Genomic DNA, 21,445 nt, shown 5'->3' on the forward strand with positions numbered 1-21,445 from the left:
GCTCCCCTCCCCTCTTCATGATGTAATACCCAGAAAATAGGCTAATGACTGTCCAATGTGCAGGCAACCAACTGCACACTCCCCCTTTCTGTTCGAAGCTCTTGTCATGATCCTACCTTCTCATGTCTTGATTTCCTAGTCTAGTGGCAGGATCATGACAGGTCCACGTGTTTTGTGTGGAGAGAAACATATTATTGTCAGTTGTGACATAATGTGTTCTCTCCGGTCTCGTCTCTGGGCCTTCCCCTCTCGTTTCCTTGTTAGCGTCCCCTGAATGTTTCATTCCCACACCTGTCCCTTGTTAATTAGCCTCTGTAAGTGTTTGTGTTTGTCTTATTATTAAAGCCTGTTTAACCCCTTCATCCCCGTGTCTGCCTGCATTTGGGTTCTCCCCTGAGATCTCTCCCCCTGAGATCCTGACAGCTCTACGGTGGCTGCACAGAACTAAGATCTCATCCATCTGCGCTTCTTTGCCAAAGGAGTTCAGATCGATTTAAACCCTGCAGACAGTCAGTCTGTTCTATTATATATATATATTATAGCTAGACTATTTAAAGTTTTATAACATGAGAAACAACACTGAGTTCACCTGCAAGCATATTACAGTTAGGCCTGCAGAAAAGTAAAAGGATGAAAGAACAGAAGTCGGAGTTTAGGTGAACTGAAGAAAATTTTAATGAAGAATTGCTTTTCATGGCAGAAGTCATACTCAACACGGAGTTCTTTGGTTGTTCAGCTTACACTTTAACAAATTCACACTATAATCTAGAAGGAATGAGATTGTTGGTAACAGTGTAAATTTAGCCTTAGCAATCTATACTTCAACACTGTTTCTGATTATTAATAACATAGATGAACTTGTTAGTTATGACCTTGCTATACTTTTCTCATTGGTTATTTTTAAAATATCCCAGGTCACAGGTAAGCTTTTCAATAGGACAGGTCTTCATATGTCTGCATGCAGAATGACAGTAATATGGCTGTGTAACCTGTGTAACCTAAACTTAGTTGGTCACCTGAAATTGTGTGTGTGTGTGTGTGTGTGTGTGTGTGTGTGTGTGTGTGTGTGCGTGCGTGCGTGCGTGCGTGCGTGCGTGCGTGCGTGCGTGCGTGCGTGCGTGCGTGCGTGCGTGTGTGCGTGCGTGCGGTGTTAACTGCTTATATGACCAGTGTAGCTAAGTAATTTTTTTATATAATATGAATGAAACATTTAAATAATGTTAAATGTCTTTAGCAAGATCAGCATCAAAGCAAACAGAAGCAAAACCACAATGATGGGAACCCAACATTTCCAGTATGTCCAGCACTTGCAGGACAGAGCGCCTTCGGTAGAATGGACTAAGGGGCTTTCTTCTACATCTGCAGAAAGATATAAAGAAAGCTTTTATGAATTATATTTTCTGTCTTTTAACTATTTTTAAGTTTCTCAGGCAGCTTTTAAGCACTGTTTCAAGGTTTCAACCTCTATTTGTTCCATCATTACCTGAGGATGGATAAGGACTGGGAAGATCTGTAAGTATAAATATGAAAATTATTATTATTTAATTGTAAGAGTAAAATGATGCATCCCAAAGAACAATAAACTTGAGAAATTAAATCTTGAGAAATGTACCTTTATAATATGCATATGAGGTAAGATTCTGTAAATATGAGGGAAGAAAATGTGTGAATATAACTGCACTGACCAAAATGCAATAAAAATTGGACTGTGTTCATTTCTATAGAGATCAGTAAGCTTACTTTTAATTTGAAGTATTTTGCAATTGTATCATATGCCTCTTCATTCTTTTGACATTGCAGTAATCCATCATCTTCATTGAACAGACAGTCCACTGCAAGTGTGTTATCCCTTTTTAAAGCTGTATTGCTGTCTGGTACAACTATCTCATAGTCAAACGTGGGATGGAGCACCACCAGGATGACTGATTTGTAATCTAAATAAAAAACAGAAAAGTGCAGACTTTATCATGTAACTGTGTGAACAAGATATTCTCTAATATACTTTTACAATGTAAGTGACCTTGACTGCCAAGTCGATCTAGTGCAGCACTAATGTCTGTTCCAGCACGAGAGACAATGGGGCAAAAATCAATTACAGCATCACATTTATTGGTGCTTCTTTGCCTCAGGAACCTTGTTTGCCTTAATTTTTGCTTGAAATTCTCTTCAACGGAATCCATTTGTCTGGGTCTAAAAGAGAAAAAGATTTAATATTTGGAAAACAGACATGATGAATAATTCCTAATGATGATGTAACACACAACTTTTTTAGGGCTTTCTTATATCGATTCAAGGCTTTTTTATGAAACCATAAAAGGGAGATCTTTGGCAATATACATTTAAGAAATACTGCCAGGAACGTAATATAGAAAGGAAAGGATGCAATGGAAGGATAGTGTACATTGGACATAACTCCTCAGGAAGTTTCTACACTCCTTATTACTTACTTTTTCACACTGCAGTTGGAGAATTGAGTCAAGATAGCTGAGCTAGATCGGTTTCTTGCTGAAGGATGGAGAAGAGAGAAAACGATAAAGCATGATGAGCACACTATAAGGTAAAAAGCAGATTTTTATTTAAGTCTGCATGTACCAGAAATCGCAGTTGGCTTCAGTATTCAAACTGAATATCAAATGACAAAAAGAAAGTGTGTGGCTTTTTTTACCCCATGAAAATTGATTGAAAATGTTTCTGGAAATTTCTTTATAAACAACTGCATTAAATTTCACATTACAGATGAATTGTGCATGTACGCTTCATGATGCCATAGAAGAACCTTTTTGTCGAAATGGTTCCATAAAGAACCTTTAACATCCAAAGAGAAAAAGTTAAGAATGAGATTGTTCTTTAAAGGACCTTTGACTGAATTGTTCTTTGTGGAACCAAAAATTATTCTTCTCTTGAATCGCTGTGAACAACCTTTTAAGCACATTTATTTTTAAGAGTGATACATTTCACTTTTTTACAAACAAACTTATTTAGTTCAGAGGTTACTAAGCTAACACACCCATTTCACTTATACACAAGGGCCTACTCTTACCCATACAGTGACACTTGAAAGATGACAGAAGCAAACAGAAGAAAACCATTTGGTGCATTGAGAGTGAGTAAAACATGGGGACATTTTTGTGCATGTACACTCTTTTAACAAGGTTTTCTGTAAGCGAATCAATGCGTTTGTTAAAAAGAAATATCTGTATTGACAGCGCTATTAAAGTTGATGTCAAGCTTCTGTCATCTTTCAAATGAGCGTGAACCTGAGGCTTGTTTTTCCAGCAAATGACGGTGACGAAGGTTCCCGCCAGATTATGCGATATCCTATCCTATTGGAACAAAACATACAATGCAGCGTTCGTCACCTGTACTTGCGACACACCCGCATCCTCTGCCAGAAAAACAAGCAGGTTCACGTGCATCTGAGACGAAGAAAGCTAGACATCAACGTTAAAATCGCTCTTAATATGGATATTTATCTTAAACAAACACAAAGATTCGCTTCATGAAGACCATTGTTAAGACAATGGAGCTGTGTTGATGCACTTTTTGGAGCTTCAAAAAGTCAACACCTACTTTATATACTCCCATTCTACGGCTTGGAAGTTAAATTATATGTGGTATTATAACTCCGACTGCATTATTCTTTAAGAAGAAAACCATATCCAGTTGCATTGAGAGTTACTAAAACATGGGGACATTTTGATTTGCTATGTGTCCCTTTAATTCTTTCTAATAACCTAACAATTTGGTGTAAGATGCGTCTGAATGCCTTATGCCCCATTTTAAAGCGGCCATCTTAGCTAGCCTACTCTAAGATTTCAGAAAAAAAAATGATTCACTTTTTCCTCTAATATAAATTAAAGGATTAGTTCACGCATCCTGTCATCATTTCAGGCATTCTGTCATCATTTATTCACCCTCTTGTTGTTTAGAACCTGAACATGACCATACTTCAGTGGCTCATTGGGCGTGTGTTGTTTTCTTTTGCAATGAATTGACGTTTAAAACGGTAAATCATAATCAACTTCGTCTAAGCGCGTATTAAAAGAGCGAATGTTGCGTCATCGAATTTACAGTCATGCGCCAAAATGTGGAATATGTAACAATGCACACGACCAATTCATTGCATTGTGTGACATTCTCGTATATTGCAACAACAACACCCAACCATTTCAAATTAGTATACACTTAACATCTCAAAACGACATTGACACATTTTAGGTTAATTCATGTATATACATCTTAAAACGTCTAGTGAGATAAAACAACATGAAAAGCTTACTGTGTTTATCTGCGGCTGAGTTATGCAGCTGTGAGTCTTGTGTCTTAGTGAGAGAGAACACTTTCACTTTCATTCTGACAAATGCTTGACATTGTTTCACTTTCGGAATACATCAATCAATTATTTCTTAAATGTCCTAAAAATATATTGCACACATTCTCTCTGTAATCCACGGTAACCTTGAGGTTTTTGCCGTTGTTTGGTAATGTGTTTTCTCACTTTACAGTAGTCTATTCGTTTTTTCAGAATCTTTGTGAAAATAATTTTTTATCATTGCTCAAAAGTGTTTCTGGTTAAACATGTTTGTTCATTGGTTTGATACACATTTCTATTATATTTACACTGTCTGGATACTACTGTAACAATTGAAGATGATGTGTGCAGCACAACCAACACTGCTGCATATTTTGTATTTGGCATGTAGCCTATGATGAATTCATTCATCTTAAATCTGAAAAATTGCAATTTACATTACATTTCAGGATGTTATAGCCTAAATTATTATATTTATTAAACATGGATATACCTAATTATAAAATGTATGCACTGAGTATAGGCGAAAAGAATAACAAAGAACTTTGTGAAAACTCGTCTTAAACATACAAAAATGAAAGTCCTTTATTAGTATAACACAAAATCAATACAAATAATGATAAGAGAGAAACACTGCTATGGCCTTTACCATGCCGTGAGTGTGTTGAATAGTCACTAGATGTCGCTAAACTATAATTGAATATATCGTAATTTATACACTGAAGAGCACATAATGTACAATTTGCATCACTGACATTCTTTAAGACAAACAGTACAATTTGGGCTTCTAACTTATATATTTAGGACATTTTATCTCATGTTGAGATATATAAGCCTATACAAAATAAAAATAAAACCTTCATATGCAAGGACACACACTGATTTGTTTATTTTGATTTACATTTAGATTGATGCATTTCTGAAACCATGCAGGCACAATAATTGTGACCAATAATTTCACAAACAAGATTAATTTAATAATTCAGAAAATCACCTTCTTGAGTGACGTTATAAGGATAGAATACCTAAAGGCTTCCACGACATGAGCCCCAGCAAAAACATTTGCTATTTATATACTGTATGGCTACATGGCTGTACTAAAACAACAATATAAATACTGCATCTATATTATTAAAGTTTAACCACATCACACATTCATTATGATGATGATGTTTTATAATGGAAACATGCTTATTTTTACTGCTAATTTGATCAATAAATCGATAGCTTAAAAGTTTAGTTCTTTGAATTCTCCTTGGGACCTGTGGAAAATAATGCAGAACAATTTTAGTTCTTTTTTTGACAAAGACCTTGACAAAAGTATTTAAAAATATGTATTTTTAATGCATATATATTTGTGTGTATATGCAACTTTATCAACTTTTAGTAGTCACATTTCAACCAAAAGTAATGATGAATATAAATGTATAGCTGAATTACCTAAAATAACAGTTCACATAAAAAAATCACTATTTGCTCACCCTCCAGTTGTTAAAAACCTGTATTCATTTCTATGTTGTGCTGAACACAAATTAAGATGTTTTCATGAAAGTTTGTTCATTAAAATATCTTCGTTTTGCTTTGGCACAACAATTTTTTTATAAAGGTTTATAACAAATGATGACACTTATTAATTTTAGGGTGAACTATTTCTTTAAACTCTTTGTATGTTCTTACCTTTCCGGAGCTCTGTACCAATAGTACTTAATTCCAGATACCACAGCAATTCCCAGCACAGCCAAAAGAACTTTTCTCGGAGTACATAAATTTATTATCCACCTTATGTAATAAAAAATGTTCTGAGGAAAGAACAGAGAATTTTTTTTATTAGTGTTTAAAGTTTTAAGACAATAATAATAATACATACAATAATAATTAAGATGAATCACGTTTGTACGTTTCAGACCAACGCAGTTATCATTTTCACGTCCAGCAGCACGTTGTTTAAATAGCAAATTAATTTGAATGCTGGTCTGAAAACGAGGTGTGTGCAACTTTCTGATCTCTCTTGTGAAGCCAAAGTGACACAGAAGTGATTTAGACTGCAATTCATTGACTGGCCGCTAGAGACTGTCTCTAAAAGAGAGCGGAATCTCATTGATCCCCATTTTGAAAATTTTGAAAACAAAGCAGAAAAAATACATGTTTAACGCCTGGAACAAAATCCTACCTCTGAAAACTGTGAGAAGGGGTGAATTCTTTATAACTCCCGCGTTTAATTACATTAAGCCTTAAAATTCCGCAAATTAGGTGCGTAGCCACTTGAGTGACAAGTGGTTTCAACAACTAGGTGCCTCAGCTTCAACCATGTCCCGCCTCTTTTCCCATTTTCAATTATCAGGAAGTGATGCGCTGCTAAGATGGCGATGGCCAGTTCCGCCCACTCAAGCTTCAAAACAGCTCCTCAGAAAACCCCTGTTGACGTCACGGATACTACATCTGTGACTTTTTGGATAACTAGAAATGCCCACTTCCTGTCACCAACAGTCACTGTCGCTTTGTCGCTGGCGGTGTGAACACACAGTAAGTGATATGTTCCTGTAGACTTTCCGTGTCTGTCTTTGTCTTATGCACACACCGAATTCGGCACATTCGCAGTATGTCACCTAGTGGACTCGGTCGCCTCAACATTATTAAATACGTTTTTATGCGTTCTGCGAGGACGCGGTGTGCGATGAAGAAAATTATGACATGCTGGTGTTTGTGGCCAGCCGGACTATACTTTATGCTTAAGTGGTGGAACATTCTTCCCAACGCGGTCCGGTCAACCACATCTCTAACAACCTTCAAAAAACTACTTAAAACCCATCTCTTCTGTGAGTACTTGACAGACAAATGAAGAAAAACACTAGTACCCTCTCTCTTTCTCTCTACAGGTAGTGGTCTATCTTTTGTTGAAACTAGTAACTTTGAATGAGCATCTATCGTACTATTGCTCTTTTATGACATATCACTTATTGCTCCCTGAATTCTTTGTAAGTCGCTTTGGATAAAAGCGTCTGCTAAATGACTAAATGTACATGTAAGTACACCGGCACATCCGCTTCAGATCGCTTAGATTGTTAAAATAGGGCCCTAAAAATGTATTAACGAAAAACTTGATTATGATAGGTTAATTTTAAGTCACCCTTACATAATTTGTAGTCACACAGATTTTAATGAATGAAAGAGGTCAGACATTACCTGAGGTTTGAAATGCTCAATAACTTTGGTCAGTGCATCATCATTAATGGGACATTTCAGTAACCCATCATCTTCATTGAAGAGAAAGTTCACCACAAGCGTATTTTCCCTGTTTACATCTCTGCCGCTGTCTGATACAATTTTCTCTCGTTCAAAAGTGTGATGGAGAACCATGAGTAAAGCTGGTTTGGATGCTGTATAATGGCAATAAAAGGAGGTCAAAACTTGTTTAATGTATTCTGCATCTAATGTCTACCAACTGCAAATGTATCTTGTGATCTCGAAGTTACCTGAATGTCTATTAAGTTCATTCAGCGCAGCTATCATGTCGGTTCCTGCTCGTGACACAATGGGGCAGAAAACCAGGATGACATCACACTCCCCAACATTATACACCTCCTTCAATCCAGGTAGACGTTTATGGAGATGTTTTAAAATCTCTCGGGGGGTATCCCATGAGTTCCCGGCCTGAATTACGAAGTATTTGTGTGCTTCAAGATGAAGATCAAAGTGTGTTAGTTTTCAATCTTAGCATTAAAATGTTCTTGGAATTGTTGTGATTATTTGGAAAACTAATTATTATTGGAGTGGATGATCACTGAAAGGATAAATGTAAAATGCAAAGTTTACTATAATAAATAATTATTGTATTAGTCACTAGGACAGAGATCACTTTCTGCTGTTCACTTTACGGAGAGAACGACAGTGTAAACTCCTTTTTCACATTGACTTGCTTTACTTGCAAAATAACAAATACCTGGTAGCATGATAACATGATAAACTCCAATTTTTGTGTCGCTTTTACTTACTTTTTCCAAGTATGAAGCCCTGTCCCGTGGAAGCCACAGTATGTCCAGCAGACATGATCAAATAACAAAACAAAACCAGAAATACTTTGAGAGAACATGAATATAATATGATATAAGAGATAGAAAAATGTGCATTTGTATAACCAACAGTTAACCCATCAGAACCTGCCATTTGAAAAATGCAGTTATAGAATGCACTGTAACCCACTGCTTCTTGGGGCTAACTGCTTTAGTATATTAAACTATTTGTTATGTGGGATACAATGTTTGTTGTGGTGAGCAGGGCTGGAAGAGAGCGGCGAGGGAACAGCACAAGGCCGGTGACGCGAGTGATGAGCGTATGCTGCACGTGCACTGGTCTCGCATCTCTCACGGAGGAGCTCCGTTAGCATAAGAGAGGCACCGTACTCGCGCCGTTCCCTCCGCCACATTTGTAAAAAAAGGTACTAAACTAGTTTCAATGTAGCTAGCTTCTTTTTGAGGAACTTGTAGTCTAGCTATTACTTTTTCAGATGGGTAGTTTAAGTGTAACTTATCTACTTTCATTTATGAGTATCTTGTCTTATTAAACTACAGTCTCAGAGTAGCTTCCCCTCATAGTATGAAGTTGAATTATTTTGGAATCCAGGAACAGAACGGAGTACATCGGTTAAGGATGTTTTACTTATAGGGGCTGCGTCACGATTATAGGAGAATCATTCATTCTTTATTTAACCGGGTTAAAACTTATTCAGATTAAACTCTCTTCTACAAGAGTGACCCGGCCTGAATATTGATGAATAACATAAAACTTGTGACTTCCTGTCAGAATCAAGCTTATTGCTTCCATCCTATTTTGAATTATTTTAGAAAGTATATTATATGCTAGTAATGCTACTTTAGTATAACTTTAGTCAGAGATACTTACCATTTTGAAACGCAGATAAAAACGTCCAGTTATGGTAGAAATATGCTAGTTCCGGCAAAACTAAATCCTTGTTTCTGGAATGAGAATAGCACATATATTATTACCTAAGTAAAAATGTTTAGTGTTTTGGACAATAATACCACAGGTCAATCTTAAAATGAAACGAGCAAAAAAATTAGTTGGCTACTGCTGCAACCTTACTCCCTGACTGAGACAAACAATAAATATTATATAAATTATTCTTCTTCAGCTACTTTAAGATTTATGTATGAAACATAATAAAACAAAAAAAATTGTATAGTGACTAAGAAATATTGCCTTCCACTGCTTACTTTAACTGCGCAGGGTTTTGCAAAGTGAGAGATTTTCTGGGTAAACATCATTGCTGTCCCTGATGTTGCTCCAGGGTCAACAAATGTCAGACAAAATCTCCGCTGCAGAGCTTTAAAAAGTCTATCATGCAGTCAAGCATCACCAGGCAGTCATACAGGAGTGTCTTGAATAAATACAAATACTGTGAACAAACATTTTTTGCCTCTTCTGTTACACATCGGTCTACATCAAGATATGTCGTAGATCAAATTGTCTGGCAATGAATAGAGTAGGCTATTTCAGAATCACTGTGTCATGATACCATCGATATGATAGACAAAATTGTATTGTATTTGCGAGTACACCAGATGCAGTTATTCTTGCCTCACTAAATGCCGCAAAGTCTCCTCCTTTTTGGTGTTGTGGAAATGGCCACCCTAGCCTCAAAGATAACCCTAAGAACAGGAGGAGCAGTTATAGCAGTAAGTCACCAAAATAATATATATATATATATCCTCTCTCTCCAAAATCTTTTGTTTTTAACTTTCATTTAAAAACATCAACGAAATCATAATACTACTAAATAGGCTACCTTTTTTAAATATGCTATATGTACAGGAGCCTACACCAGGCTTAAGTAGTAGAGGTGCCGACTGCGATCCTACCATGAGACCGCAAGCTGTGGTTTTATTGAAGGATTGCGAGAAACATTAAATGCATATTTACATAGACAAACATACTCAGTAGCATTTTTTAGCTTATAGACTTTAGCTTACCTCCTCCTTACTCTGCCTCTGTAGAAGTCAAATCTTTTACTTTCGTTACGTGTTTTAAGGGCGCTATTACACTTTCACTTTCCCATTGCAGATTTCCGGTCCGACTTATTTTTAAGAACCAGATCGTTCCCTAGCGGTTCGGTTTAATGTAGCGATCCTGACGCTATTTGCTTAGTAGAGCGTGTTTAGTTTTCACTTTCATAAACATTATATCGACATCGCTATGAGGGTGCATTGTTTAGATGAAATCACTAGCGTTAATACACTGGCTGTGGTGAAAGGGAGAGTGGGTTTTGTAGTTCTTTGAATCATGCCATGAAGAACTACTGTTTCATGGTGAGGAGCTGATTGGTACAAATGTGATAAATCAAAGGAAACAGTTTAAAGTCATAGAAAAACATTATTGCATAAATTATTTGCATAGAGATTTAATTATAGCATATATAATATATCTACAATATGTGCAGAATTTTAACAAAGTACTGTCCGAAACATTAGGGATGGGATCACCGGATACCATACGATATGATATTATTATCATGATGTTAAACATTTTGCGAAACGCTATTGTGATAACTCAATACAAATAGTTATCTTTCTCATGCTGTGAAGAAACATTTAAAGCATTAAATTTGTATTTTTTTTAGTTCAAGTCACGATCACATGCACTTTCTCTTAAATAGGGAAGAAAAATAAAACAGTCTAAAAATTGTCATTGGCACTGAGATTGAGACTGTCGACCTACATTTATATTCACGAATTTGGCAGATATATCCAAAGTAAATTACTGTGCAATACACTTTTTATTATTCGAGTTCGGAACTTATTGTCACTATAACTGCCCTTTATTGCAGTGCTAAAATATTTTGGTTTATTACTTTATTTCTCTGAGGTCGTTAATTCTGACTGTCAGTTGCAACATTCTAAGGTCTGATTTTCTCTGATATCGATCAAAACAGACCGTCACCGCTTATCTGAGAACTGCAGTCATCTTGTTTAGACTTTGTACTGTGATGTAAGGGAGTTGGGCTGGGGTGTCCTGTAGTTAATGAGGGGGTGGGGACTAATGTAATTGGAGCACACAGGTGATGCGGGTTAAAGGGCTGATAAAAATGCTGTTGGAGATGCTATTCGGGTGTTCGAGTGTGGGTGACACGCTAAACGGCCGCTCGGGATGATTAGTGTCTCCGGCTGTGAAGACAGGTAGTCAGTTAAAGGGGGTATTACCAGTGGCGCAAAAAGTTGGTATGCGCTATATGCGGCGCATAGGGGCGCAGCACCATGGGGGGCGCCAACGCGATGGTTTAAAAATGTGAAATAATAAGTTATATACATTTTTATAAATTTTATATAAGTTATAGTATATATAAAAAGTTATATACATTTAAGAGGACTAACAGGCTAGGCGGCACCGGTGCCCTCATAAGATTCCATCATATAATTTATTTAGACATAGAAGGGTAGGCTAATATCGCGAGTCGGCGGGGCGCCGTGAGTTACGTTAAGTACGGAGTAACGTCAGTGAGTTGTCGTTGAAATTTGAATTTGAAAAAGATGGATAAACCAAAAAAGCCTTCGGGGCTAAAAATAGAAAAAGAAAGATGGAAAAGGGAAATGGCCTGTCAAGGGATGCGACAGCAGCTAAATACGTGGATGGTGAAAGGTAACAGGTTAGATTTAAAATGTGACGTCTATTCTTGCAAATACAATATTCATGTTAACAGACTAACGTTAGCTAGCGAGCTTGCTGAGCACCCGACCGTGGAATCCTGAATAGATTTGCTACCAAAGTTGGAGGCTTGCAAATATAAAAATTGACTGGCAAGTGTATGCTAGCTTAATGCAAAATAATGTTGCTGCTGATATCTACATTTATATTTTGGTTAAACCCTATTGTACCAATGCCATGCATGACATATCTCAATTTTATTAAAGTAAAATAAGAACCAGTAAATATAAGGTAGCACGCACAATAAATGACTAGAAGCTGGAAAACATTCCTTATGCAATAAGGCTGGTTTATCGTGGATTTTATTTACCATTAGCTTCATGTTAGCTCAGCTGTGCTGTCAGACATAGGCTACAGGCTGCTTTACATCTGCTGGGTGACATGGAAGCTGTTATTAGGGCCACATTTCTCCTTCTTTAAAGATCTGTGCTATATGTGTATGCATGTATGTATATATATATATATATCAGCACAGACCTTTAAACAGAGAGAGATGTGACCCTGTAATTACTTTTCTATATGTATGTGTGTGTGTCATATTTGTACTTTTTAAAATCCCAAATGTTAATGTAGTTTCAACATTAGCACAACCTTACTGCATAATAGTTGTCTTATCTGATGCCATCCCTAGGCTGATTTGAAAATTTTAATTAAGGCTGCTATATTTAACAGCAAAGTTCATTTTATTCAGGTGTGAGGATGGTGGATCAGGAAAGACAGGGGAAAGCAACAGGTAGGTCTAACATTAGGTGGAAGTGTAGAGGGAGCTTGATACCAACTTGATACTTGATACCAACAAATTAATTTATTAATATTATTAATATGGAAAAGGTAGGGGTGTAATGGTTCACAAAATTCAGGTTTCGGTTCGATACGATACACTTGTGTCACATTTCGGTACGGATCGGTACGTTTTAGATACGGCAAAAAGAAAGAAATGGCAGAGACATTTCCATGAATACATTTTTATGTATTTGTGTTCATATACCATATAATTATGGTAGGCTTACAGTAGCTGTCTGATATACTTTTAAAATAAACCTTTATTATTTCAAGCCCATACATGATGATGTCCGGCACACTTTTTTATTTGGGGGGGGGGGGCGCCAAAACAGTTTCTGCATACCCCCCTAACACTGAGTAGTTGCGCCCCTGGGTATTACTAGGGTTAGTGAGTGAGGGCCTGCTTTGGTGGTTAGGAGAGCCCCGGACTGCTAACCGAGATTTGACAAACGGTCTTGTGGATTATTGTATGATATCCGGCCTGTGGATCTGAGAGACTACTCGAGCTGCGCCTTCTTTATACGGATGCCACCGACCCCTGGATTATATCCTGACCCAGGCGGAGATCAAGCTCCGTGCCTCCTGTCTTCGGGATCTGGCGTCGAGTAGATTAAAGCAAGCCTTGACTAAAGGGGGGGGGGGGGTAATGTACATGTGCCATATGAGTGTTTTTATGGTTTTAATTAAATAAAGCTGTCATACTTATACCTGGAGTGTTTGGTCTCTGACTTCCATTTGCCTGGTTGTTACAGTAGGCTACATTATGTTCTCTTTTCTAATGCCAAAACAAATAACTGTATCAACTTTACATTTTGTGTCAGAAATGTTTACTCATGTGGCAAGTATATATTATAAGTGGGATAGCCTAATGTACACTGAGGACATTTTATTTTGACTTGTTTAATGTTTTTATGTTGGAGATACTGATACGTGGAACTTGTTGTGAGTATTGTTTCTCTCAATGAACTATAACTGTGCAAATGTCGGGGTTAAGAACAGTCTCTTCCTGCTCATGTCATGAAGTTATTTTCTGTATCAAGCAAATGTGTATTTTCTATTTTGTATGACACATGAAAGGAAGGGGTTGAGTGAGCTGTTGGTAACAATTCACATCGTCACCGCTAGATGCCGCTAAATTCACACAAAAGGTAAAATTACTTTTAATTATAAAAATAGCTTTGTTTAAATAATACCATTGGCTTGTCTGTTGACATAGTTTTGAGTAAATGTACGTTTACATGCCTAATTGACAATTTTGAAGCTTCGGATACATCCAATTCCATAAATTCTGAAACTTCCGACACGCCCAATTCCGGAAATTGAGTTTTGGTTTCCTTGCCACCGTTTGCATACTGTTTTTCACAGTTTGCCTGGCCGGGGGAGCTGCTAGAATTTTAGTCTTATTTAATTAACACTGCATAATTTATTGTGTGTCTGATATTTGACGTGTTTTGACTTGCATAACCTTTTATGTATTGCTTATAGTCAATGTTTTCTTTTACAGATGCTTTGTAACAATGAAAATTGTAAAAAGCGCTATATAAATAAAGCTGACTTGACTTGATTTTACCATCTAGGCTGCCCTAGTGCTTTAAAGGGATAGCTCTTTAAAGGGATAGATCACCCAAAAATGAAAAATTATTTACTTATCCTCATGTTATTTCTTTCCTGTATAAATTACTTTGTGCTCATGAAGACAAAGACATTTGAAAGAAGATTAGCAACTTTCCATTCAGAAACATCACTGACAACGCTAGTCAATCGTGTCCCACAAATGTTTTCCAAAATTCTTCAATATATCAAATTTTGCGTTGAACAGAAAAGAATATACAATATACAATATAATTTTTTCAAATGCAGTGGATGTTGTCCCAGAACTGAAAATTGCTTACATTCTTAGAAATATCTTTCTTTGTGTTCAACAGAACAACAGATTTGAAACAATCTGAGGGTGAGTAAATGATGAAAGAACTTTTAACCTTTGTGTAGGGCCCCCAAATAAAGACTTTACCTAGAATTTGAATTAAACCAAAGACATATTAAGTTATGCAATGCTGGAACATCAAATATTTTTGTCGGTAGTCTTATTCTGATGTTTGATTATACAAAATGTATGAAAAGTTTCCATATTTCTAAAAAATACGACATTAACTGAACACATAAAACTTTGAGAACCACTGCTTTAAACAATGGTTTCTGTAGACGTCCGACATATGTTGTGTTTTTGTTTTATGTATATATTTCTCCTGTAATAGTGTCTAAACCACTACAGTATTCAGTTCGATCTGCCTTACTTCCTGCCCTCCATCTGAATTTCACGCATATCAGAACTAGGTGACTGCGAACAAGCTATTGGAGGAAGCATATGTGAAGCTGAGAGCACGGTGTACTGAGGGATCAGAACGCCTCCTTGTCCTCAAGAGTCTCACCAACAGCATTGATGGTGCATCCCTGTTACCGCTTTATCACTTCACAAATCTTTGGTGTATGTTGAAATGTTCTTGTGTAACTTGGTCTTATTGTCGAATCAAAATTAAACTACAGCAAGTGTTTGGACAAACATTAACACATGTCGCTCTCTCTCTTCTCAGTTGATGATGAAGTCCGGACGCAGCAGAGGATTTGTCAGCTTCTCCACCCTTGAAGATGCGAGATTGTCACGAATGAGCATACGGTCGCTGCAGGTCACTATATCTGTCTGAAATTGCATACTGTGAAAGTATGTACAGATTTGGATTAAGAACCTAATAGTATGAGTGAGTGCAGTATGAATACATTTAAGACGTGTTTTTATTGTCATGTGACCTGTACGCTCTTTGAACTATGACGTATTAACAACAACCTGTACGCAAGCAAGGTTAAACAAGCATAATTAATCATGAGCTACAATACATTTAGTGGTATGACATGTGAAACAGCCATACTGTCATGATTCTCGTGGTGAGACACGGAGAGAGGACCCAGGTGCAGACAGCGGGTAAGGGGTTAACAGATAATTTAATAAATAATAAAACAAAGACCCACGTGGGGGTAACAAAACATGACAATATAATAACATGACAAGACTAAAACTAACTACACATAAATAAACTTTAAACATTAACACATGACTAGACTGACAAGAACTCACCACACAACCACAATGAACCAGCACAAGACAGAAGACACAAGGGCATTAAATAAGGGAGCAAATCAAGAGGGAAACAGGTGAAAGGCATTAATCAATAAAGAGGGTAACGAGAGGATGGGAACAAAGACGAGACCGGAGAGAGATTATGGAAGGCCATAAGAACAATAATTATCTCTCTCCACATTTAACATGAGGTTCTGTCATGATCCTGCCACTACACTAAGAAAACATGACATGATGGAGCAGAATCATGACAGAAGCCTCTCCTTAAGGAGCAGCAACCTGATGCTCCTCAAGGCACAAACAAGACAAGACAGACTGTGACAGTGGCAAAATGATAATACAATAAATCAGAACGGGCAAGCACAAGAGTCCAAGGGTTGGGGCACACAAGAGTCCAAAGGGAAGTCCAAACATGGGCAGACACGGACTGGGTAGCTCCGGCAGACACGAAAACACTAGCCGGCAGACATGAACAGGATGGCCGGCAGATACGAACACGATAGCCGGCAGACATGAACAGGAGAGCCGGCAGACATGAACAGGATGCACTGGGCTGGAATGGCCGCATATACCGGGCTGGAATGGCCGCATGCACCGGGCTGGAATGCCCGGCTCCGCCAAGCAGGAAAGTGCCCAGCTCCACCGGGCGGAAATGCCCGGCTGCACCGACCTGGAATGCCCAGCTGCACCGACCTGGAATGCCCAGCTGCACCGACCTGGAATGCCCGGCTGGGGATCCTTGGTGGCCACAGGATTCCGGCGGCTTCGACCCTGGAGGGAAGACCGGCGGTCTCAACCCTGTAAGGCAGTCCGGCGGTCTCGGCCCTGAGCAGGAATCCGGCAGTCTCAACCCTGGTAGGGAGTCCGGCGGCCCCGACTCAGGAGGGAGTCCGGCGTTCTCGACCCTGGAAGGGAGTCCGGCAACCTCTAACCCCGGAGGGGAATCCGGCAGCCTCAACTGCTGCCACAACGATCCCTCTGTCTGCTGGGTCCGATTATGGCTGGTTCATTCTGTCATGATTCTCGTGGTGAGACACGGAGAGAGGACCCAGGTGCAGACAGCGGGTAAGGGGTTAACAGATAATTTAATAAATAATAAAACAAAGACCCACGTGGGGGTAACAAAACATGACAATATAATAACATGACAAGACTAAAACTAACTACACATAAATAAACTTTAAACATTAACACATGACTAGACTGACAAGAACTCACCACACAACCACAATGAACCAGCACAAGACAGAAGACACAAGGGCATTAAATAAGGGAGCAAATCAAGAGGGAAACAGGTGAAAGGCATTAATCAATAAAGAGGGTAACGAGAGGATGGGAACAAAGACGAGACCGGAGAGAGATTATGGAAGGCCATAAGAACAATAATTATCTCTCTCCACATTTAACATGAGGTTCTGTCATGATCCTGCCACTACACTAAGAAAACATGACATGATGGAGCAGAATCATGACACATACGCCCTTTAGTTTTCATAGAATTACACAATTCATAGAGTAGTACTACTGTACAAGAAGGATGCGTGTTTGTGGGTGAAGGTGAATCAAGGCATGTTTGGTTTTCTACACTTAAGCATTGGATTTATTCCAAGTGACGCAGTTGAGGAATGTAAAGTGTTTAAATAGTAAATAAATGCATTGACAGTAAAGTGATTCGTTCGATGATAAAATTAATTTCTTTATTTATACTATTTATAAAGGCAGCTTTAAATTCCAGATCAATTTCATGAAGATTAAAAAAATCTAAGCTTAAGTAAATATTCAAACAAATTTAAGTTTATGCCATTTTTTCTACATATGTAAAATTTTTACAATAATCAGGACTTCATTGTTGTCCCACGTTGTTCTCCGAGCGTCGAGTGCGGCAATAGATCCATTTGTCTGGAAACACACAAACGAGCGATCTCACACACACATCCATTAAACACATTTAAAGATTTCATAACTTTTTCGGCTAAATCCCACAACTTCGATTCATTCATTTATTGCTATATGTTAACACAAAGGTCAGCAGCTTCCCGACACTTACAAGATCTGCGTGTTGTCTGCACATTCATGATGCTCCAGCTGGTGGGGCAGCTCAGGCTTCTGGCCTTCAAACATCCGTTTAATGACATCCAGAACCAGAGCCCCCACATGGATGGTGACTGATGTGAAGACTCACCCATCTGTTACAGGAAGGAGAAAGATGTGTGAGCACTTTTTAATTCAAATCAAACATTGAATGATCCAAAGTTTCATTGAGAGATTTCTACCCGTTGAGCTTCTGTTTTGACAGGAGCTGTAGCACCATCAGGCAGATTTTTAGGAATCTGAGACACTGCAGGAAACAAGAGAAAAGACAGTGAGAAACAATAAAATCTCAAGTGATAATTCAAGAGAAACATTACAACAATCCTATTAATAAAACATGACTATTCACAGTGATTGACAACTTTAGGATCATCACTGGGTGCAGGCAGGGCGAGCAGTCGCCTGGGACGCAACACATCCAACTCTGCTTGACTTGCCTGCACACACCAACATACATCACTCTATTATTTTAGTACTATTCCTAACTTGTAATCTGTTATCTTGTCATTCAAGAATGTGGAAGTGAGATGAGCTGTATGAGCACTGACCCAGTAGTCCAGAAGGACCTGAGAAACCTGCAGGCGTGGAGGCTGAGCATGAACAGCATCCAGCAGGACGACGGGCATCAGTGGGCGGAGACTCTCACCTGTAGACAGGTAAAGATGTACATCAGGGTGAATAACAATGTGAATATGAAGGGCTGATGAAGCATCATTTACAGAACGAGAAAGATATAAAGAGGCTACTGACCCTGAGCGAGGACGCCCTCTGCTGTCTGACGACTGACGGGCTGGAGTGCCAGCTGGTTTACAGGGTGAACATCAAGGCGTTTTTGAACCTGTCAAATGCATAAAATGAAGTTCATGTAATTACATTCTTTCTCTGTTAAGCATTTTAAAGATCTGAAATCATCTGTAATAGGGGCTCATCTCACCTGAGGAACAGCAGATGTAAACTGTCCAGCAGGAAGTGATTCACTGCTGCTGTCCTGTTGCCGAGGCTGGGTCTTCGGCTCATTGTGATGAGACAAAGTGACCCGCAACACCCTGCCGGCAACCATACGCCTGTTCATGACCGACGCAGCAGTAGTTGCATCTTCGAGGGTGGAGAAGCTGACAAATCCAAACCCTCTGCTGCGCCCGGCCTCCATCATCAACTGAACAGAGAGAAGCACTCGCTGAAGTCTTCTTTCACTTTAATTGTTATTTAACAATTACAATATAAACATGTATCATACCTTGGCACTAGTGATGCTTTCAAAGGGTGAGAACGCTCTGTACAGCTGCTGCTCTCTGAAGCCGTAGGGCAGATTCGACACGTACAGACTCACCCCCTTTTTAACAGACCATATGGTTACACAAGACATTTCAACAATCAATAAAGATTTGTAAGAAGTGTGTTAAGGGGTTCGTGATGGATACCGGGTAGTGCCGCTCATTGTCCTGAGCCATAGCCTTCCGCTCAAGGTGACGCTCCTCAAAGGTTTTATAGTGGCAAATGGATCTTTAAAACACGAACAAAATGAGCTCAACTCTATAAGATTAGACAAGACAAAGAACAAGAAGACCGACGGAGATCCACTTACACAAGCTGGTCGTCCAACAACATGCCATCAAGGGTTTTGATGGCCTTTTCCGCCGCTTCGAAGGTGTGAAAGTGGACGAATCCGTAACCTTTGGATCCATTTGCATCAAAAACCACCTTGATGAAAATATATTACACATGTGACACGAACGAAGACATCAACGCATAATATATCTTGTGTATGAAAACAGTCTACCCGCAGCTATTACCTTGCAGGACAGGATCTTCCCAAAACGTGAGAAGGTATCGTACAGGCTGGCACCATCGATGCTGCTGGCTAGACCCTTGATGAAGATGTTGCCGACCCCAGTCTTCCTCAGTGTGGAATCACGCTGGGAGAACATGATTCGCATGGGTCTGCCCAGAAGATCCTGACACATCCGAGTGTCCATGGCACGCTCAGCTGAAAGACAAGGCAGGTTTATTTATATGGCTCACTTCATATAGCTTAATTTTCTGGAAAAAACAACAAAGAGAAAATTACACAAGACTGTAAACTTTGAATGAAAATGTTTATTACCAAAACGTTAACGTGAAGAATGGAGAGTTAACTTACCATCCGCGAGGTTTACAAAGTTAACAAAACCATACCGCAGGGAGCGCCAAGTCACCCTGTCTCTGCAGACCCGCACGGACTGGATCGGACCGAACGGGCTGAACGTCTGTTGGAGGATGAACTCGGACACTTGTGGATGAAGATCCCCCACGAACAACGAGGCGATCTGATCCCTAGCTCCACAGTTTCCTCCGTAGAACGACGTCATCTGACCTGTAAAAATATTCTACTCACAGAATGAGAAGACGTTAAATGCAAGAAATGATAATACAAGACAATAATATAACAGTAAGTATCTCAGATGAAAATGTATTGTAAAATGAACGAATTAAAGAAATATAATTAAGAATAAAAGTTTAGAAATGTCAAAGTCTGAATGTGAAGATCGCTCCGTGTCCTCCAGTGGCTCGTCAAAACAATGTTTGATTTTTGTAGCACGTAAGCGGCCGTTGCCTAGTGACGGGTGTTTTAAGTGATAATACGCAGATGACAACGTACGTCATACGTCGTTTTGTAAATGCATAAAAATCTACAGTTTTTGTTTTAATAATAATGTTAATTGAAATAGTTAAAATGTAAGCTGTTGCTTTAGTAATAAATAATTAACAAATGGAACGGGTCGTTGCTTTATTTTGAAACATTTCAAAATGAAGATTCTTTTCAAATCAATGCGAATGTTTTTCGAAAGTGCGGCCAAGAATCGTGCCACTAAAAAACACCATCCAGTAAAGTACAGCAAAACAAAATGAACAACTTAAAATGAAAGAAACAACTGAAATAAAATAAAAAACGAGTGGCGGACTAATAGGCTACGTAGTGACGTAGGCTCAAAGAACGTACGCCTCCTTCCAGGCTGCGCATGTCCCGCAACAAACTAACGAATTGTTTATTATTCATTTTACTAGACTATTATACATTTTACTTTTAATGTTTTATTAATTTGTAAATTGTTATTTTTACTATTTCTCAAATTTTAATTGTTTTAATAAAATTATGTTTATATAATTTATAAAACAGATTTATATTATTTAACTTTTTTTAGCAAAGTTGTAATTGTATTATTTTGTGTCGCATTAACTTATTTACCTTCTCATGACATAGTTCACATGTTGTTTGCTCATGACATCATGTCATTGCGTTTCCAGGCAGAGAATTGCAAATGGAGAATTTTGGTTGGATTTTGCTGAATTTATTTTCCATTTGGTAAAAGTTAACATTAAAAGATGTCATTATGTATAAAGAAAATAATGCTTTCAAGTGTTTGTAATAT

The 21,445-nt window shown here is 38.3% G+C and overlaps 3 protein-coding genes across 6 annotated transcripts; all 3 read right to left on the reverse strand.

The window, feature by feature from the left end:
• Positions 1-654: 654 nt before the first annotated feature.
• Positions 655-4,366, reverse strand: LOC306889289 (uncharacterized protein). The gene is made up of 7 exons (XM_079448078.1): positions 4,280-4,366; positions 2,448-2,505; positions 2,021-2,190; positions 1,741-1,934; positions 1,613-1,640; positions 1,484-1,510; positions 655-1,359 (listed from the first exon to the last, which is right to left on the reverse strand). The coding sequence occupies exons 1-7, from the start codon at positions 4,350-4,352 to the stop codon at positions 1,211-1,213; spliced, it is 699 nt and encodes a 232-aa protein (XP_079304204.1). The 5' UTR covers positions 4,353-4,366; the 3' UTR covers positions 655-1,210.
• A 502-nt stretch (positions 4,367-4,868) lies between these two features.
• On the reverse strand, positions 4,869-10,369 carry LOC306889298 (uncharacterized protein). Of its 4 annotated transcripts, XM_079448089.1 has the most exons (9): positions 10,300-10,369; positions 10,116-10,202; positions 9,908-9,978; positions 9,212-9,285; positions 8,305-8,323; positions 7,786-7,986; positions 7,496-7,689; positions 5,990-6,111; positions 4,869-5,574 (listed from the first exon to the last, which is right to left on the reverse strand). In XM_079448089.1, the coding sequence occupies exons 4-9, from the start codon at positions 9,212-9,214 to the stop codon at positions 5,541-5,543; spliced, it is 573 nt and encodes a 190-aa protein (XP_079304215.1). In that variant the 5' UTR covers positions 9,215-9,285; positions 9,908-9,978; positions 10,116-10,202; positions 10,300-10,369; the 3' UTR covers positions 4,869-5,540. The 4 variants fall into 4 exon arrangements, with proteins under 4 accessions (XP_079304215.1, XP_079304218.1, XP_079304217.1 ...); XM_079448092.1 differs by lacking the exons at positions 9,908-9,978; positions 10,116-10,202 and having other exon boundaries at positions 10,300-10,355; XM_079448091.1 differs by lacking the exons at positions 9,908-9,978; positions 10,116-10,202; positions 10,300-10,369 and adding an exon at positions 9,544-9,684.
• Positions 10,370-17,617: 7,248 nt separating this feature from the next.
• LOC306888843 (polyadenylate-binding protein 1A-like) lies at positions 17,618-20,649 on the reverse strand. Its single transcript, XM_079447353.1, has 10 exons — positions 19,829-20,649; positions 19,621-19,736; positions 19,457-19,538; positions 19,273-19,368; positions 18,970-19,191; positions 18,786-18,873; positions 18,584-18,681; positions 18,218-18,282; positions 17,992-18,130; positions 17,618-17,843 (listed from the first exon to the last, which is right to left on the reverse strand). Exons 1-9 carry the CDS (start codon positions 20,009-20,011, stop codon positions 18,070-18,072), a joined length of 1,011 nt encoding a protein of 336 aa, XP_079303479.1. The 5' UTR covers positions 20,012-20,649; the 3' UTR covers positions 17,618-17,843; positions 17,992-18,069.
• Between the last annotated feature and the right edge of the window lie 796 nt (positions 20,650-21,445).

The sequence above is a fragment of the Barbatula barbatula genome, assembly GCF_947034865.1.
Source record: "Barbatula barbatula genome assembly, chromosome: 2".
In the NCBI taxonomy this organism is placed as follows: domain Eukaryota; kingdom Metazoa; phylum Chordata; class Actinopteri; order Cypriniformes; family Nemacheilidae; genus Barbatula; species Barbatula barbatula.

Excerpts from the sequence above, each read along its gene's own strand:
- LOC306889298 (XM_079448089.1), bottom strand. Across the intron at positions 6,112-7,495 it reads TTGAGCATTTCAAACCTCAG|AACATTTTTTATTACATAAG; the intron begins GTAATGTCTGAC and ends TTCTTTCCTCAG. Across the intron at positions 5,575-5,989 it reads TGGTACAGAGCTCCGGAAAG|GTCCCAAGGAGAATTCAAAG; the intron begins GTAAGAACATAC and ends TATTTTCCACAG.
- LOC306888843 (XM_079447353.1), bottom strand. The coding sequence starts at position 20,011 with ATGGACACTCGGATGTGTCAGGATCTTCTGGGCAGACCCATGCGAATC. Across the intron at positions 19,369-19,456 it reads ACAATGAGCGGCACTACCCG|GGGGTGAGTCTGTACGTGTC; the intron begins GTATCCATCACG and ends TCTGTTAAAAAG. Across the intron at positions 18,682-18,785 it reads AGAGGGCGTCCTCGCTCAGG|GTGAGAGTCTCCGCCCACTG; the intron begins GTCAGTAGCCTC and ends ACCTGTCTACAG.
- LOC306889289 (XM_079448078.1), bottom strand. The coding sequence starts at position 4,352 with ATGAAAGTGAAAGTGTTCTCTCTCACTAAGACACAAGACTCACAGCTG. Across the intron at positions 2,506-4,279 it reads CTCAGCCGCAGATAAACACA|CAAGAAACCGATCTAGCTCA; the intron begins GTAAGCTTTTCA and ends TCCATCCTTCAG. Across the intron at positions 1,935-2,020 it reads AGATCGACTTGGCAGTCAAG|ATTACAAATCAGTCATCCTG; the intron begins GTCACTTACATT and ends TTTTTTATTTAG.